The 18,390-nt window shown below is 42.9% G+C and overlaps 1 protein-coding gene across 1 annotated transcript in view; it reads left to right on the plus strand.

The window, feature by feature from the left end:
* LOC143930931 (alpha-2-macroglobulin-like protein 1) overlaps positions 1-18,390 on the plus strand; it is a 281,168-nt gene that overhangs the window by 39,867 nt on the left and 222,911 nt on the right. The window contains exons 3-9 of the mRNA XM_077455621.1: positions 1,939-2,131; positions 8,016-8,068; positions 13,596-13,616; positions 13,821-13,974; positions 14,252-14,336; positions 17,123-17,249; positions 17,921-18,035. Coding sequence (XP_077311747.1) covers positions 1,939-2,131; positions 8,016-8,068; positions 13,596-13,616; positions 13,821-13,974; positions 14,252-14,336; positions 17,123-17,249; positions 17,921-18,035 — 748 coding nt within the window. The remainder of the gene's footprint in view (positions 1-1,938; positions 2,132-8,015; positions 8,069-13,595; positions 13,617-13,820; positions 13,975-14,251; positions 14,337-17,122; positions 17,250-17,920; positions 18,036-18,390) is intronic.

The following is an 18,390-nucleotide window of genomic DNA, read 5'->3' on the forward strand; positions in this document are numbered from 1 at the left end:
CTATAACAATTGTATGCCCAATTACTTGCATTTAAGCCTTCAAAATGGGCACTTTTGATATTTGACGTTCGGGTCTCATTGACTTTAATAGGGTTTGTTAGTAATTAGTAGTAATGGGGAGAGCTGAAACCGGACTCTCACAAACTGATTGGTCGTTGTTAGGTCTACTCTAGAGAAAGCCAGAAGGGTTACCTCTTGATTAGGATGGAGAGGCACTGGTCTGGCCGAAGGCCGGGTCCCGAAAGAAGCCTGTGGTGTATTTGCCCCTAGAGTGGCAGTCCAAGGGTGCTGTAATTCTCACCGTGAGTGGGGGCTCACTTTGAGTTTTGCTGCCACCTAGGTCACTGCATCATTACACTTTTTTCACACCTGCCTCTTGGGCCGGGCCTTTGGCCAGGACCAGAGGAATATTTTTTTCCTGGCCAGAAGGCCGGTCATTGTACTGCACAATGGCACCATGTACTTTCTCCACTTCCCTTTTCCCCACCTTTATTTTTGTTTGTTGTATCTGTCACTTTATGTTTTTTTTTTTTTTTGGTTGTTGGTGTTCACGTTTTGTTTTATGTTTGATTAGTAGAGTGTAGGTCCTCGGGCCTGCCCTAAACATCTTGGGAGGGGGTGGACATGGCCTTCTGGCTTGGTTCACCCTCTCTCATGGGTTCTCCCTTCAGAGGAGCCCCACCTAGTACTTGAGGTGGTCTGTTTTTCGGCAGACCTCCCAGAGAACGGGGTCCATTTGGTTTAATGCCAGATGGACCATGTGAAGTACCCTAGTCCCCGTCTGTAGCCTAACACCCCGGGGGATCAGGGCAAAGGTCCCTTCTCTTCAGAAGGGGACCATATGTACACCCTGTGCACTTTTTGTACCTCACTTTTTGGTGTGCACTTTTTTTTGCACCGGTTGGAGTTTTTGGAATGTGTTCACACACCACGGGCTTTAAAAATAAAATAAAATTAGCCACTCAGAGCACTTCTGCTTTGTTCAGAATTGCTGTTTGAAACCATAGACACTGGGATGATGCCTGTAGGTGCAGGCATCATCCCAGTATAACTATTTTGGATCAGAACCAGAACCAAGGTCTGGCATTCTATCTGTTCTCTGGCCAAATTGGTAATGTCAAAAATGCACACTGAAATAAAACACCCTGAGACACAGATAGCTCAGTGTAATGTTACTTCTCTTTTATTATTTCCTGCTATCGCGGTTTATATACTATCAGCTGGACATTTCGTTATCAGATTAGGCTGGCATATGCAAACCACAAAACAACCACAAATATATATAAAATATTGGTGACAAAGTATAGACATTAGCTAAGTTGTCCATATGAGGAAGTAGCAACCGGTCATAGCTATGTTCTTGCTCCTTCTAAAACGTTGGTGTTAACTTTGAGTGTATTTTCAGAGCAGGTGCAATTCTTCTGTTAATTATTGCAGTTCAGTTCCACAGCAAGCTAGCAAACATCTGTTGTATATGATTAAGGTTTTATAAGCCGAAGCTGATATATATGTCAGGCATATAAAGCTGTACTTATATATATTGGAATAGACATTTCAGCATGATATTCCAACCACATCCATTACATAAATACTGAAACCGGAGGACATCCATGTACGCCCTGCCGGCGGGAAGTGGTTAAAGTGACCCTGTCACCAGACCACTTCCCATAAGATTATTTAGTATGTGCATTTAATGTATAAAAGTTTTTTTTTTTGCTTGTAAAAGCTTCCATTTTGTAGATATCCAAAAGTCCTGAGAATGCTGTGGGGCACTGCCATCTTGGATGTGATGTGTGTGTGTGTGTGTGTGTGTGGGGGGGGGGGGGGGTGCTTGCTTATTGTAGTAGATTTTGCTTATTGTAGTAGATTTTAGTGACCCTTTAGGGTGAACTGTACTGAATATCCTCAGTAATTATCAGTTTTTCTTCTAAACTGTAGATTCCGAATCCCTCTCACGGGGACGAAGAGATTGCTGAACTAAGTTTTTTAATCTCTATTGAAGTGGAGTCATATTTAAACCTGTCAATGTGGAATCTGGCAGTAAGAAACAGTGCTAACGTTATTGTGAAAAAGGAGAGTTATAAAACCATCATTCAAACAGACAAGGCTATGTACAAGCCAGGACAGACAGGTAAGGTTTACATAAGGTTGTCCATATACAAGGTTTAAATGTATGTTACCCATGACAATAAACTTCTCCGCTGCATCGATCTCCAAATGTACCAAATCCCCCCTCTACCCATCTCAGGCTCTCTTTTTCCAGTCACAGTGCTTCTCAGAGAGCGTTTGACATACAATAAGGTGGTGTTATATTGCCTCTTCACCACCTGATTGAATCCTATAATGCTGCCCTACCTCACCGTAATCCCGTGTAATGCAGTGGGTAGCCCCACTGAACTCAATGGGCAAGTTTGACAAGCTGTGTCGCCCTTTTGTTTTCTATATGTTTATATATTTAGGGACCTTTTCAGGTCCAAAATTAATATTGATCAGAATGAAGTTCAGCCCTTCACAACAGTGCCAGTTTTTCATGTGCCCCCTTGGGAAAATGAATTGCCCATCCCTGCTTTGGGCCTTTTATATATACAGTTGTTAATTTTGTGAGCTCCAGTATGAGCAGCAGAGATATTATCACGTCCCTGAGGTATTCTTACCATTATCCAGTATTTAATTGACCAGAAGGTGTATGAAGTACATGTTGGGTGGTGTAGTGTCTTTTGTTTGTTACCCCTTCTCTGGTGCTATAGTGGGTGCAGACTCTGACCTCCTAATACCACTATGGGTTGAGCCTGGCAGTTCGAGTATGGGAACTCTCCCCCTGAAAGTGAGAAACATGGCAGCAGCAGGTGTGTGGACGCCCACTAGCAGGTGCTGCCATGATGGATCTGAAATAACAGGTGCTCTTTAAATGTAATGACTCATTCTTGCTGGTTGTTAGAGCTTGCAAAAAATGAAGGTTTCTTATTTAGAATAATAAGCTGTCAGGTTAGTAAAACAGCAATATCAGAACCGATTCAATCATACAGTAGTAGTTTACATACAGTGGTGTGAAAAAGTGTTTGCCCCTTCCTCATTTCCTGTTCCTTTGCATGTTTGTCACACTTAAGTGTTTCGGAACATCAAACCAATTTAAACAATAGTCAAGGACAACACAAGTAAACACAAAATGCAATTTGTAAATGAAGGTGTTTATTATTAAAGGTGAAAAAAAATCCAAACCATCATGGCCCTGTGTGAAAAAGTGATTGCCCCCTAAACCTAATAACTGGTTGGGCCACCCTTAGCAGCAACAACTGCAACCAAGCGTTTGCGATAACGTGCAATGAGGCTTTTACAGCGTCCTGGAGGAATTTTGGCCCACTCATCTTTGCAGAATTGTCCTAATTCAGTTACATTAGAGGGTTTTCGAGCATGAACGGCCTTTTTAAGGTCATACCACAACATCTCAATAGGATTCAGGTCAGGACTTTGGCTAGGCCACTCCAAAGTCTTCATTTTGTTTTTCTTCAGCCATTCGGTGGTGGACTTGCTGGTGTGTTTAGGATCATTGTCCTGCTGCAGAACCCAAGTTCGTTTCAGCTTGAGTACACCAACAGATGGTCGGACATTCTCCTTCAGGATCTCTTGGTAGACAGCAGAATTCATACTTCCTTTTATCACGGCAAGTCTTCCAGGTCCTGAAGCAGCAAAACAGCCCCAGACCATCACACTACCACCACCATATTTTACTGTTGGTATAATGTTCTTTTTATGAAATGCAGTGTTCCTTCTACGCCAGATATACTTGGACACACACCTTCCAAAGTGTTCCACTTTTGTCTCATCGGTCCACAGAATGTTGTCCCAAAAGTCTTGGGGATCATCAAGATGTGTTGTGGAGAAATTGAGACGAGCTTTGATGTTCTTTTTGCTCAGCAGTGGTTTTCTCCTTGGAACTCTGCCATGCAGGCCATTTTTGCCCAGTCTTTTCCTGATGGTGGAGGCATGAACGCTGACCTTAACTGAGGCAAGTGAGGCCTGCAGTTCCTTGGACGTTGTTGTGGGGTCTTTTGTGACCTCTTGGATGAGTCGTCGCTGCGCTCTTGGGGTAATTTTGGGCGGCCGGCCACTCCTGGGAAGGTTCACCACTGTTCCATGTCTTCGCCATTTGTGGATAATGGCTCTCACTGTGGTTCGCTGGATTCCCAAAGCTTTGGAAATGGCTTTATAACCCTTTCCAGACTGATAGATCTCAATTACTTTCTTTCTCAATTGTTCCTGAATTTCTTTGGGTCTCGGCATGATGTGTAGCTTTTAAGGATCTGGTGGACCTTACTGTGTCAAGCAGCTCCTATTTAAGTGATGCCTTGATTGTGAACAGGTGTGGCAATAATCAGGCCTGGGTGTGGCTAGAGAAATTGAACTCAGGTGTGGACAACCACAGTTATAGTATGTTTTAACAAGGGGGGCAATCACTTTTTCACACAGGGCCATGATGGTTTGGATTTTTTTTCACCTTTAATAATAAACACCTTCATTTACAAATTGCATTTTGTGTTTACTTGTGTTGTCCTTGACTATTGTTTAAATTGGTTTGATGTTCCGAAACACTTAAGTGTGACAAACATGCAAAGGAACAGGAAATGAGGGCAAACACTTTTTCACACCACTGTAGATTTGCAAAGCAATGTAATAAAGGAATATCCCTGAACTTTGTTTTATGTCATGGTTACTATGAAATTGTGTGGATGCATCAATGCAGTGCATGCTATCTCAGTTTGCAGATCTTGGTTTGAGTTTACCAAAAATGTAAATATTGCGGAATATACAGCCTCTTGCTTCATAACTAAGCTCCATTTCATGCTGAATAAGCTAAATTATTAATATATCCTAAATAGAAAACTATCTTTAGATAGATTTTGACTCCAAAAGCATTTTATTAAAATAAATTTGATAAAAAAGTTTGGACCTGAATAACGAATCTCATTAAAGTCAATTGGACCTGAACGACAAAAATCAAAAGTGCCCATTTTGAAGGCTTAAATGCAAGTAATTAGGCATACAATGGTTATAGGGGTCTGGGTCCTGCCAGGGGTGACATTTATCAATTAAAAAAAAAAGTTTTTGAAAATTGTAAGTTTTTAAATGATTTTTTTTTTTGATTTTTTTAAAGTGAAAGCCTAAAAATGAAAAAATCCTTTCAATATAGTGCCTGGGGGGCCACTGTAAAGTGTCAGATATGTACCATGTCTAGAATCTTCTTCAGCAATAATTGAATTCATTAAGCCAAAAAAGTAAAATTTTCCTGCAAGTTGCCTTTATTTTGCTCAGCAACAGCTGAAGCCAAAAATGTAGTGCACTGGGAACAAGATTAGAGATTTTTTGGATACATTCTGGTGTCACTTTGACTTTGGATACAAGTAATGGGTGCTAAAAATTGGTCTTTGGGGGTAGGTGGCAGCTACCCACCGTAACCCTATAGAGATAATCTTGATGAAAGCAAGAATTGGCATTGCTGCCTTGCTGTAAAAAATTGCAAAAAATTGCACTTGACAAACAGGTGCTGAAAAATTGGTCTTTGGGTGTTAATTGTGCCCATGAAACCTATACCAAAAACATTCTTCCAGATTAATTGATTGAACACCCTCAAAGCTAGGTAGCCTCAAAGTCCTGCAGAGATTCCACATCCCAAAAAGTCTTAATCAGTGGCATCCAGGCCCGGACTGGGACAAAAAATAGGCCCGGGCATTTTAGATTGAGCAGCCAACCTTTCCAGGGACCGGAGGGGGGGGGGGGGGGTTCTGTAGACATTAGCGGGGGTGGCTGGTGTTGGTCCTCCACACTGTAATGTGCAGGGACACTGTGATATAAAGGGAACTGCACTAAAAAGGGGCACTTCAATGATTACAGTGCCCTTTTACGCCCTTTATATTATAGATTCCCAGTCCTATTGTGGCCATGCCAGTACTGTCTGGCTCCCTCTGGTGCTGCGGGTACAGGGTGGCTCCCTCTGGTGCTGCGGGTACAGGGTGGCTCCCTCTGGCGCTGCGGGTACAGGGTGGCTTCCTCTGGTGTCGCTCTCTCTGGTGGTGCGGTGCAGCGTTGCTCTCTCTGGTGATGTGGTGCAGCGTCGCTCTCTCTGGTGGTGCGATGCAGAGTCGCTCTCTCTGGTCCGATAGTACACATTCCATCGGAATCTCTGACCGTGTGTACATGGGCATACAGCTCAAATTTCTCCATAGGGTCTATTACACCCCACAGCGATTAGCCCGCATCTACCCCCAACATGACCTGAAGTGCCCCAGATGGCAACAGGAGCCAGGCTCATTTTGACATATGGTCTGGTCTTGCCCTAAACTTTAACCGTATTGGCAGGCGGTCGCGGATATGAGGGTGTGTGGGACGCAGATTCCCCTAGACCCGTTGACCCTCTTACGTGGCCATCTGGAAGAGGCGCAGGGATATACTGACTAGCTAACTACTATACGAACTAGGGAATCGGAAGTATGATCGATATGCTTCATTGCATCCTGATTGATGTTAGGTATGCCTCACAAATGCTCTATAACAATTCGCCAGGCTGGGTCCAGTAACTCAGCCTGGTTTTGTTCTTATATTAATTTCCATGATACCACATATATATCTCTATTGTTATGACATTGTAATGCTGATTTGATTTATAATAAACATCTCTAAAAAAAAAGTGGAATTACACATGTCATGGTATAAAATGTATATTGCAAAGTACACAGGCATGAAAAGAATCCCAACGCGTTTCGAAAAACCATGCTCACTTCATCAGGGGTAGATATGTGTGTAGTACATCTGTAGGGGGTATAATGAATGAAATAAATATAAACACAAAGATGGTATCGCGGAAATTAGTCAAAAGGGTCCAAAATGCATGGCCCTATACTCACCAAAGGCTGGATCAGATTACTCAGAGATAGAGAGTAAATGCATATGCTGTAACCATAAAATCTGGAATGTGCATAGGGTTCTGAATGTCGTTCATGCTATGGTGAACAACTCCAACATTGGCAAAATTGGCAAAAAGGCAAAAAATTATTTTGTAATTTTTACTTTAATTTCACCATTCGTGAGAAATAGAGAGAGTGAAACCATGCTCTTCTTCTTGAACAATTTTTTCAGATTTTTTTTTTTTCTACTACTTTGTATGTTATGTATCAGTCAGGTTCTCTACAGTGACATGCGCTCCCCTTCTTATTGGACACTACAGCTAAAAAAAGGAGAGTCACTGATTGGCTTTAATGATAATGTGGCCAGAATCAAGCAAAGTGATTGTCACAGGAGGGAGTCAGACTTATGCCGCATACACACGATCAGACTATCCGGCGGACTTAGTCTGGCGGACAAACCGACGTAATGTCCGCCAGACTGTCCGAACGAGCAGACCTACCCACACACGGGACTTTTCCGGCGGACTAGACGAGCGAGCGCCCCCCCTCCTGAGCCGTACCAGGCCACGTGCCGTCAACATGGGGGGTGCTTTGGGGAAGGGGGGCTGCGCGGCCCCCCACCCCAAAGCACCCCCCCCATGTTGAGGGCACGTGGCCTGGTACGTCTCGGGGGGGCGCTCGCTCGTCCCAACCCCCTTTCCTGAACGGCCGGGTAGCGTGCTCGGATAAGGGTCTGATATGGACCTAGGGGGGCACCCCCACGCCATTTTTTCGGCGTAGGGCTTCCCCTTAAAGTCCATACCAGGTGACGGGGCCAGCGACGCTTCATTTGCTGGTCCCGGCTACCTGGAACCACGCTCAAAATTAACTGACTTTTCTCCATGCGGGAAAAGTCCGTTCATTTCAAAAGTACGGCGGACTAGCACACATACGGCCGTATTGTCTGCCGGACTGCGAGTTTTCCACCAGATTGTTTGATCGTGTGTATGCGGCATCAGCTATAGGTAAAGATGTCCATAATTTTATTCTCATGTTTAATTAGGAAGATACCTGATGCATTATTGTGCTATGCTAACTCAAAGTTTCATAAAATTATTTAAATTTTTGTACCAACAGTAAACTTCCGAATTCTTTTACTTAAAGAAGACCTTCAACCTGGACAAGATTTGGTAATATAAAAGAACAGTCACACATGTGACACAACCCAATAACCATTGTTTCACATAATCAATTATCTTAATATATACCGTATATACTGGAGTATAAGCCGAGTTTTTCAGCACATTTTTTTGTGCTGAAAATGCCCCTTCCTCCCGCCGCTGTGCCCATCTGCAGCCTTATTTTCCGGGGCTGTAATACATTCAGTCTTGCCGGCGGCCATGCCTTGTACCAAAGCACCACCTCCTCCTCCTAATCCGTGATAGGCTGAACACTGACTTCCGTCAAGGACGAGGAGGAGGCGGCACTTTATTACACTGCATGGCCACTGACTAGACTGAATGTATCACAGCGCCGGGAGATAATAAGGATGCAGATGAGCATAGTGCCAGGAGTTGATAACGCCAGCACAACGGCAGATGGGTACAACGCCCATCAAGGTACTTGAGGCACAGTGAGGCTTAGGCATGCAGATAGGCAAAGTGAGGACACAGTGAGGCTGAGACACACAATTGGGCACAGTGAAGCTGCAAGTGGGCATTGTTGACCCTCTTTTCCACTTACAGTAGCTGCCGCATTCTCACCCTAGGCTTATACTCGACTCGAGTCAATGCATTTTCCCATTTTTTTTGTGGTAAAAGTAGGTGCCTTGATTTATACTCGAGTTTATATGGTAAATACTACTAAGATATTAATACTTTTATATTCACTCACACAGTCATTCACCTGTACAATATGAGTTCGTATTGGTGTTCTAAAAATTTCCAGAAGAATTTTTGAAATCTCTAGAAAGTTAAGTCCATGTAAAACTAAAATGGTGGCTATGAAGGTGGGTGAATCACAAACAACAAGCCTTATTCCAAAATTGATTAAATTAATTAATTTCCTCAAAATTCTACAAACAATACACCATAATGACAATGTGAAAGAAGTTTGTTTGAAACCTTTGGCAATTTATTAAAAATAAAAAAAATAAAAAAATCCCATGTACATAAGTATTCACAGCCTTTACCATGACACTCAAAATTGAGCTCAGGTGCCTCCCGTTTCCACTGATCATCTATAAAGCAGAGCTCCACCCTAAAGTGGAACTTCCGCTCATTGGAACTCTCCCCCCCTCCGGCGCCACAATTGGCACCTTTCAGGGGGGGAGGGGGGTGCAGATAACTGCATAGTACAAGTATTTGCACCCACTTCCGGCATAGATATCCGCAGAATCTGCGGATATTTACGCCACTTCCTGCGGGTCCCCCGCTGTCTACTGGGAAACACACGGATCCCAGAGACAGCAGGGACCATCCTTACTGTGCAGCGCAACTCGCGCATGCACAGTAGGGAACCCAGAAGTGAAGCCGCAAGGCTCCACTTCCTGATTCCTATACCCAAGATGGCGGTGGCAGCACCCGAGAGCCGATCGAGAGATCGGCTTCGGGTGCCGACATTGCGGGCATGCTGGGCGGGTAAGTGTCCTTATTTTAAAAGTCAACAGCTGTAGTAATCGTAGCTGCTGACATTAAAAAAAAAACTCCCGTTTTAAGATGTTTCTACAACTTGATTGGAGTCCACCTGTGGTAAATTCAGTTGATTGTATATGATTTGGAAAGACAAACACCTGTCTATAAAAGGTTAACAGTGCATGTCAGAGCACAAACCAAGCCATGAAGTCCAAGGAATTGTCTGTAGACCTTCCAGACAGGATTATATCGAGGCACGCGTTTTGTCAGGGAGGTGACCAAGAACCCAATGATCACTCTGACAGAGCTCCAGCATTTCTCTGTGGAGAGAGGAGAACCTTCCAGAAGAACAACCATCTCTGCAGCATTCCACCAGTCAGGCCTGTATGGTAGAGTGGCCAGATGGAAGCCACTCCTCCATAAAAGGCATACGACAACCCGCCTGGAGTTTGCCAAAAGGTACTTGAAGGACTCTCATATCATGAAAAACAAAATTCTCTGGTCTGATGAAACAAAGATCTCTTTTGGCCTGAATGGCAAGTGTCTTGTCTGGCACCTCTCATCACCTGGCCAATACCATCCCTACAGTGAAGCATGGTGGTGGCAGCATCATGCTGTAGGGATGTTTTTCAGCTGCAGGAACTGGGAGACTAGTCAGGTTCGAGGAAAATATGAATGCAGCAATGTACAGAGACATCCTTGATGAAAACCTGCTTCAGAGTTCTCTGGACCTCAAACTGGGGGTGAAGGTTCATCTTCCAACAGGATAACCACCCTAACAACTTCCAGACCGCCCACCACATATATATACTGCGGCAGGGAAGCCCAGTTGCGCAAATTCACATACCAGTACATGATTCTTTGCATGTGAGCCAGAGTGCCGCTCCCACTGTGATTGGACACAGTGGAAGCCAATGAGTGGATCCGGCAGCCGCGTTGTCCCCCAGGACCTGCCGATTGTTCGGGGGAAAGGCAAAACAGCAGTCTGCATATGCCTTTCTGTCAGGGAGGAAAAGAGATCTTCTGCAGAAACATGGATATCTCTTTTTTGTCCAATGCATCCACTCCCTCCAGTTAGAAAGCATTCCCTAGGAGCACACTTAACTCTTTGATCGCCCCTGGTGTTAACCCCTTCCCTGTCAGTGTCATTTATTTTTAGCACTGATCACTGCATTTATTTTAGCACTGATCACTGTATTGTGTCAGTGGTCCCCAAAAAGTGTCACTTAAGCCCCGTACACAATATCAGATTGTTTGCTGAGTTTTTCCTTCAGATTTACCAAAACCATATAATATGAGGTCAAACCTTAGGAGTATCAATGTGTATGCAATCAGGCAGGCCCTTCTACTACATGGTTTCGGTAAATCTGAAGGAAAAACTCAGCAGACAATCTGATAGTGTGTACGGGGCTTTAGTGTCAGATTTGTCTGCCACAATGTCACAGTCCCGCTAAAAATCACTGATTGCCAACATTACTAGTAACAACAAGATGATCAAAGCTCGCCACAGCGCCTAGAGGCGATTCAGTTCGCATACAAGTATTTTATTCATTCATCCATTCAATAAAAAATCCATAAAAATCTCCCATAGATTGTAGTCGCTTTAACTTTTGCCCAAATCTATACGCTTATTGGGATTTTTTTGACAAAAAATTTGTAGGGGAATACAAATTGGCCTAAATTGATGAAGAAATTCGATTTTTAAAATTTCTTTATTGGGTATATTTTATAGCAAAAAGTAAAAAATATTGTTTTTTTTTTCAAAATTGTCAGTCTTTTCTTGTTTATAGTGCAAAAAATAAAAACCGCAGGTGATCAAATACCACCAAAAGAAAACTCTATTTGTGGGGGAAAAAAGGACATCAATTCTATTCTATTTGGGCACAGCGTCGCACAACTATGCAATTGTCAGTTAAAGCAACGCAGTGCCAGATCACAAAAAATGCCCCGGTCAGGAAGAGAGTAAAACCTTCCGGAGCTGAAGTGGCTCAACACACAGTCAAGATAACAATTGACTGGCTACGGGACAACTCTGTGAATGTCCTTGAGTGGTCCAGCCAGAGCCCAGATTTGAACCCAACTGAACATCTCTGGAGAGACCTGAAAATGGCTGTGCTTCAACGCTCCCCATCCAACCTGATGGAGCTTGAGAGGTCCTGCAAAGAAGAATGGAAGAAACTGCCCAACAAATAGGTGTGCCGAACTTGTAGCATCATACTCAAAAATACTTGAGGCTGTAATTGGTGCCAAAGGTGCTTCAACAAAGTACTGAGCAAAGGCCATCAATACTTATGTACATGTGACTTTTTTCCTTTTTTTATTTTTAATAAATTTGCAAAGATTTTTCAAACAAGCTTCTTTCACATTGTCATTATGGGGTATTGCTTGTAGAATTTTGAAGAAAATAATGAATTGAATCCTTTTTGGAATAAGGCTGTAACATGAAAAAAATGTGGAAAAAGTGAAGCGCAGTGAATCCTTTCCGGATGCACTGTATACTTAGAGTATCATAGAGTACTCTGTATTTGAGGGTGGATATTGGGTTGAGTTTTGTATATTAATAAGGAGAGCTTTGCAAGGTTTCTGTACTATGGCCATTAAAGCGATGAAGGAAGTGGTCATGATCCCTTAGCTGATTTTTTATGTACTGTAAAATACATTCAAAAGTGACAAATTTGAAATCATTGTGGCGGCATAGCATAGTCCTTGCTACCAAAATAATTGACAGAAGTTCTAGTGGCCTTCCAAACTCCTGCATTCACTAAAAATAATTGAATTATATAAAATTTTTGCCACAATTTAGTATGCAGCCATGCAGTTCTGGTTTAATTCATGATGTACAGTCTGTGGGCATCCGAATAATATTTCACAACTGTTTTTTTGGCTAAATAGACAGTCTAATGTTACAGTCATACTAGTAAGTTCTTTTCGGGACCATCTTTTTGAAGGTGAAGAACAAGTAACAGTCAGGCATGTACTGGCCATCGGGACTATTGGGAGTTTCCCGGTGGGCCGATGGCTCAGTGGGCCACTCTGATGTAAGGGGGCTGGTGATGGGCCACTCTGATGTAAGGGGGCTGCTGATGGGACACTCTGATGTAAGGGGGCTGCTGATGGGACACTCTGATGTAAGGGGGCTGGTGATGGGCCACTCTGATGTAAGGGGGCTGCTGATGGGACACTCTGATGTAAGGGGGCTGGTGATGGGAAACTCTGATGTAAGGGGGCTGCTGATGGGACACTCTGATGTAAGGGGGCTGCTGATGGGACACTCTGATGTAAGGGGTCTGGTGATGGGAAACTCTGATGTAAGGGGGCTGCTGATGGGACACTCTGATGTAAGGGGGCTGGTGATGGGAAACTCTGATGTAAGGGGGCTGCTGATGGGTTACTCTGATGTAAGGGGGCTGGTGATGGGACACTCTGATGTAAGGGGGCTGCTGATGGGACACTCTGATGTAAGGGGGCTGGTGATGGGACACTCTGATGTAAGGGGGCTGCTGATGGGACACTCTGATGTAAGGGGGCTGCTGATGGGACACTCTGATGTAAGGGGGCTGCTGATGGGACACTCTGATGTAAGGGGGCTGCTGATGGGACACTCTGATGTAAGGGGGCTGCTGATGGGACACTCTGATGTAAGGGGGCTGGTGATGGGAAACTCTGATGTAAGGGGGCTGGTGATGGGAAACTCTGATGTAAGGGAGTGGTGATGAGACACTCAAAATGTAAGTGGGCCGGTCTGGATGAAGTCCAGGGCCAAATATCTGCCCCAGTCCAGCCCTGGTAACAGTTACCTTAAGTTTAGTCTACCTTTGTATTATGTATATTACCATTTGCCACAAAGCCCACGTATCAGGCTAAAAACTGATGTCAACGGTACCGTGCATTTACAATTGCATAAGGAGATAAAAATAATTCTGGGAATGGTGGTGGATATTAGTAGATGGAATTACAGTACAAGATTTTGGGTGGATTTTTAGCATATTAACAAAAAGTCAGTTTGGTATTAATATGATGAAGAAATGTTGCCAGGCATGTAGTAACTGGGTTTCCTTACTATTTACTGCTTTTTGTTTTTCAGATTCAATCTGTACAATTGCAGGTAATACTGATTACATATTTTGCTTTGCATATTTAGAGAATGTGTTTAAATAAATTGTTCTACATGTTTTTTTTTTTGACTTAATTAGATTGGTATTTGATAATTTTTTGAGTTGTTGTTCTAAAGATGATCTATAGCTCTTATTTAGAATAATTTGATGCATGCAGTTGTGTTAATAACAGTATTCTATCATTTTGCTTTCAGGATCCAAGAGAGAATCGGATTGGCCAGTGGTTAAATGTGACGGTTAATCAGGGATTGGCTGAGTTCTCCCTTCCACTTTCCTCTGAGCCTCTGCTGGGGGAATACTCCATCCGGGTGAAGAACGCAGTCCATCACTTTTCTGTGGAAGAATATGGTGAGGAACAACTCTTTAGGGTTCCTTTTTCTAAAACTGGAGAATACAAACTCTGTTGCAGCTCTCTATAGAAACCAATCAGCTTTCAGTTTTTTTTTTGTCATAGCTTAATTGAAAAGACGAAAGTTAGAAGCTGATTGTGTACCACTCACAACTGCACCAGATTTTGCTCTATCCAATTTTAGTAAATAAACCCCTTTGTTTACTATATATTTATATATGTATTCCGAGGTCTGTACTGAAATTATTATTATTATTATTTTTTTTGTCACCACAGTCCTCCCAAAATATGAAGTAACGTTCCAGTTTCCCAAGGTTGTTCTCTTCAACAGTCAAAATGTACCAGTTACACTATGTGGCAGGTGAAGCTTACAAAATGTTAGCTGGACTATGACAATGGCAATGTCAGTGTTTTTTTTGTCTACAAGGAGAGAGCCTCAGAAATTAAAGTAGCAAAATTTTACCAGAATTGGGTCACGAATAAAGAAAATGAAGTCCTGAGTATTGTCTCCAGTCTCCAAGATACAACTTCAGGTCAAAATTGCATCAAAATAATTCTAAATTACGAGGAGAATATGTGATTATGCTCCATAATTTTTCTGCAAAATGTGATATAGCAATGAGAATGAATGCCACGCCAATCATTATAAATGTATTTTTTTATTGATACCTATAACATAACTTTCCATTTATTTATTGGTTTTTCATGTAACATTTTCATGCTACCTCCACACTAAGCCCCTGTACACACGGTCGGACATTCTGCCAACCAAATCCGTCGGATTTTGTCCGTCGGATTGTGTCCGTCGGATTGTGTCCGAAACTGTTGCATACACACGGTCGGACAAAGTTGTCGAAAAATCCGATCTTTCAGAGCGTGATGACGTAATTTCGTTACGATGGGACTACGTTCAGGCTAGTAGCCAATAGCTTTGATGTAGGAATTCGATCTGAGCATGCGTGACACTTTGTCCAATCGGAATTCTCTACACATGATCGGAGTATGTCATATCGGACCAGTTTGTCGGAAAATATTTCCAACAAGTTGGAAAATTTGGTCCGACGGATATTCCGACGGAAACAGTCCGATGCATACCACACACAGTCAGATTATCCGACAACACGGTCCGATAGGACACATTCCGACGGATTCTCCGACCGTGTGTACAAGGGCTAAGGATGAGCCGAACACCCCCGGTTCGGTTCGCACCAGAACCTGTGAACAGACCTAAAATTTGCGTGAACTTTAGAACCCTATTAAAGTCTATGGGACTCAAACATTCAAAATCAAAAATGCTAATTTTAAAGACTAATATGCAAGTTATTGTCCTAAAAAGTGTTTGGGGACCTGGGTCCTGCCCCAGGGGACATGTATCAATGCAAAAAAAACTTTTAAAAATGGACGATTTTTCAGGAGCACTGATTAAACTGATTAAATGCTTAAAGTGACACAATAAAAGTGTAATATTCCTTTAAATTTCATACCTGGGGGGGGGGGGGTGTCTATAGTATGCCTGTAAAGGGGTGCATGTTTCTCGTGCTTAGAACTGTCCCTGCACAAAGTGTAATTTCTGCAGGAAAAAAAGTAATTAAAAAGCACTCCCGTCTATAATGAATTGTCGGCTCCCCGTAATACAGAGAACACTCATTGAAAGCCCAAATTCAATTACCAGGCCCTTCAGGGGAACCCCTCGTCAAATAAAAAAAAAATGATGTGGGGTTCCCCCCAAATATCCATACCAGAACCTTCAGGTCTGGTATGGATTTTAAGGGGAACTCCACGCCAAATTAAAAAAAAATGGTGTGGAGTTCCCCCCAAAAATCCATGCCAAAGCCTTTATCCGAGCACGCAACCTGGCAGGCTGCAAGAAAAGAGGGGGTGATGAGAGAGCACCCCCCCTCCTGAACTGTACCAGGACACATGCCCTCTACATTGGGAGTATGGTTTGGGGGTCTGTGAACCCTCAAAGCACCATGTCCCCATGTTGATGGGGACAAGGGCCTCATCCCCACAACCCTGGCCGCTGGTTGTGGGGGTCTGCAGGCAGTGGGCTTATCAGAATCTGGAAGCACCCTTTAACAAGGGGACCCCCAGATCCCAGCCCCCTGTTTGAAATGGTAAGGGGGTACAAAAGTACCTCTACCATTTCACAAAGAAAGTGTAAAAAATTGTTAAAAAACACACAGACACCGTTGGGAAAAGTCCTTTATTGAAAATTAAAAAAAAGATTCCAGCGGTGGTAATACACTCTTGCTATCCAGCAATGGCTTATCTCTTCTTCGGGGTCCAGCGATGGGTGATCTGATCTATTCTCTTTCTTCTTGTTTAGTCAATGACGCAGATAAGCTGTACATATAATGCAAGAATAATGAGGGGCCAAACTTTTGTCCTGATCCCCTATTTTGCATCCAAAATATAGGTAGTATGCCTTTTTTACCACTACCGTCAAACTGCACTTTTGAGATTCACATGTAACCTTGCTACAAATGTATGGGGCAGTTATCTGTGTTGTTTATGCAGTTTCGAGCCATCTCGGCTTCTGAGGGAAAATATCTGAACAACTGTTCCAACAATGACACTTTCACAAGCCTCTAGATGTAACTGTATGATCCGTAGATCTGACCAACACAACTGTACCATGCAGTAAAAAAAAAAACAATAAATTACAGTTTGGTAATAATCTTTAGTCTCAAAGTGAAGATGCATTTTTACACTTCCACGTGGTACCATTTTCATTGTTCTACCGTATTTTGTCAAAGTTATGAGGCCTCATGATCATGGGACACCTCCCTCTGTTGTAGGCAAATATCTTTATTGTAAAAAAAAAAAACGCTTTAGAAAAATTGTTGGGCAAATACCATGCGAGATAAAAGTTGCAACAACTACCATTTTATCCCCTAGGGTGTCTGTTAAAAAAAAAAAAATATATATATATATATATATATATATATATATATATATATATATATATATATATATGTTTGGGGGTTCTGAGTAATTTTCTAGCAAAAAAATATGATTTTTACATGTAGGAGAGGAGTGCCAGAATAGGCCTGGTATGGAAGTGGTAAATTAATACAATATACTATTTTAGCTGTCCTTATGGTAAACAAAAAAATACATAAAGTCTATGGAATGTTTCCTCAGGTACACCTATGGAAAGCCAGTATTGGGAGATTATAGGATTGAGATATGCCGTAAAACAATCAGACATCATTTGTACTGGTTTGACATCAATGAGCCCCTCCATATCTGTGCAAACTACACTGGGAAGGTAAATTATTAGAAGAGACAATAATAAGTTTATTCATTTATATATTTTCTACTTTTTTTTTCTCTGCCTTTAAATACCTTTGGATGCAAAAGGAGTACTCATAATTCCTTGATTTTGTTAGTTTCTTACATGAAACAAATATCTTAGCAATGCTGTATAGGGTTGTATTACTATCAGTGACAACCCGCTCATTAGGGGCGTCACCCCTGCAATCCATGCACCCAGCAATCCTAATCGCCATGCAGGGTGCTGGATGGATATCAATGTTTTTTTTTTTTTAAGCACGTGATTAGAGCCTGAAGCTCTAATTGGCTTCAAAAAGGGTGGGCTGGTTGCGCACCTGCTTGTGTGACATTAATTAATATTCACTAATGCCTTCCTGTGTCTCCTCCCAGCCAATCAGGAAGGGGTCTTTACAGTCTTAGGACTCCTGGACAATTGGGTCTTGGGACCCACTTCCCGTTTGGCCGGGAGGAGAAGCAACGGCCCACGCTCGTCTCTTTCCTGCGCAACCTCCTTACCCGAAACTCCCATGGATCGCTGCCTTCCTGATCGATTGATCGTCTGATGGGGAGTTAGTGCGAGCGAGTGCCGGGGGGGGGTAGTGCCACTAATTACTTTTAAAACTGTATCATTAGCAGTCTATATGACTCACTGCATCTTCTTTTCAGCTGGATAATTCCGGATGTACCACAGTCCAGGTAAAGTCTGAAACGTTCTATTTAACACGAAGTGACATGAGCCTGACATTGGAGGGATCCGCCTACATCACAGAACAGGGTACAGGTAAGTTTGGGTAAGGTAGGCCTGGTATACACTACTAGAATTGTAGAATTTAATCTGACATTTTATGTTATAAGAAAGTTAAAGCGGGAGTCCGCCGGGAGTCCGCCGCTTTTTTTTTTAAAAGCCAGCAGCTACAAATACTGCAGCTGCTGACTTTTAAAATAATGACACTTACCCATCCAGCGTGCCCGCGATGTCGGCACCCAAAGCCGATCTCTCGATCGTCTCTCGGGTGCTGCCGCCGCCATCTTGGGTATGGGAATCAGGAAGTGGAGCCTTTCGGCTTCATTTCCCGGTTCCCTACTGCGCATGCGCGAGTCGCGCTGCGCAATAAGGATGGTCCCCGCTGTCTCTG

The sequence above is a fragment of the Lithobates pipiens genome, unplaced genomic scaffold (genome assembly GCF_037356315.1).
Source record: "Lithobates pipiens isolate NorthernLeopardFrog02 unplaced genomic scaffold, aLitPip1_a1.2 Scaffold_25, whole genome shotgun sequence".
NCBI lineage: Eukaryota > Metazoa > Chordata > Amphibia > Anura > Ranidae > Lithobates > Lithobates pipiens.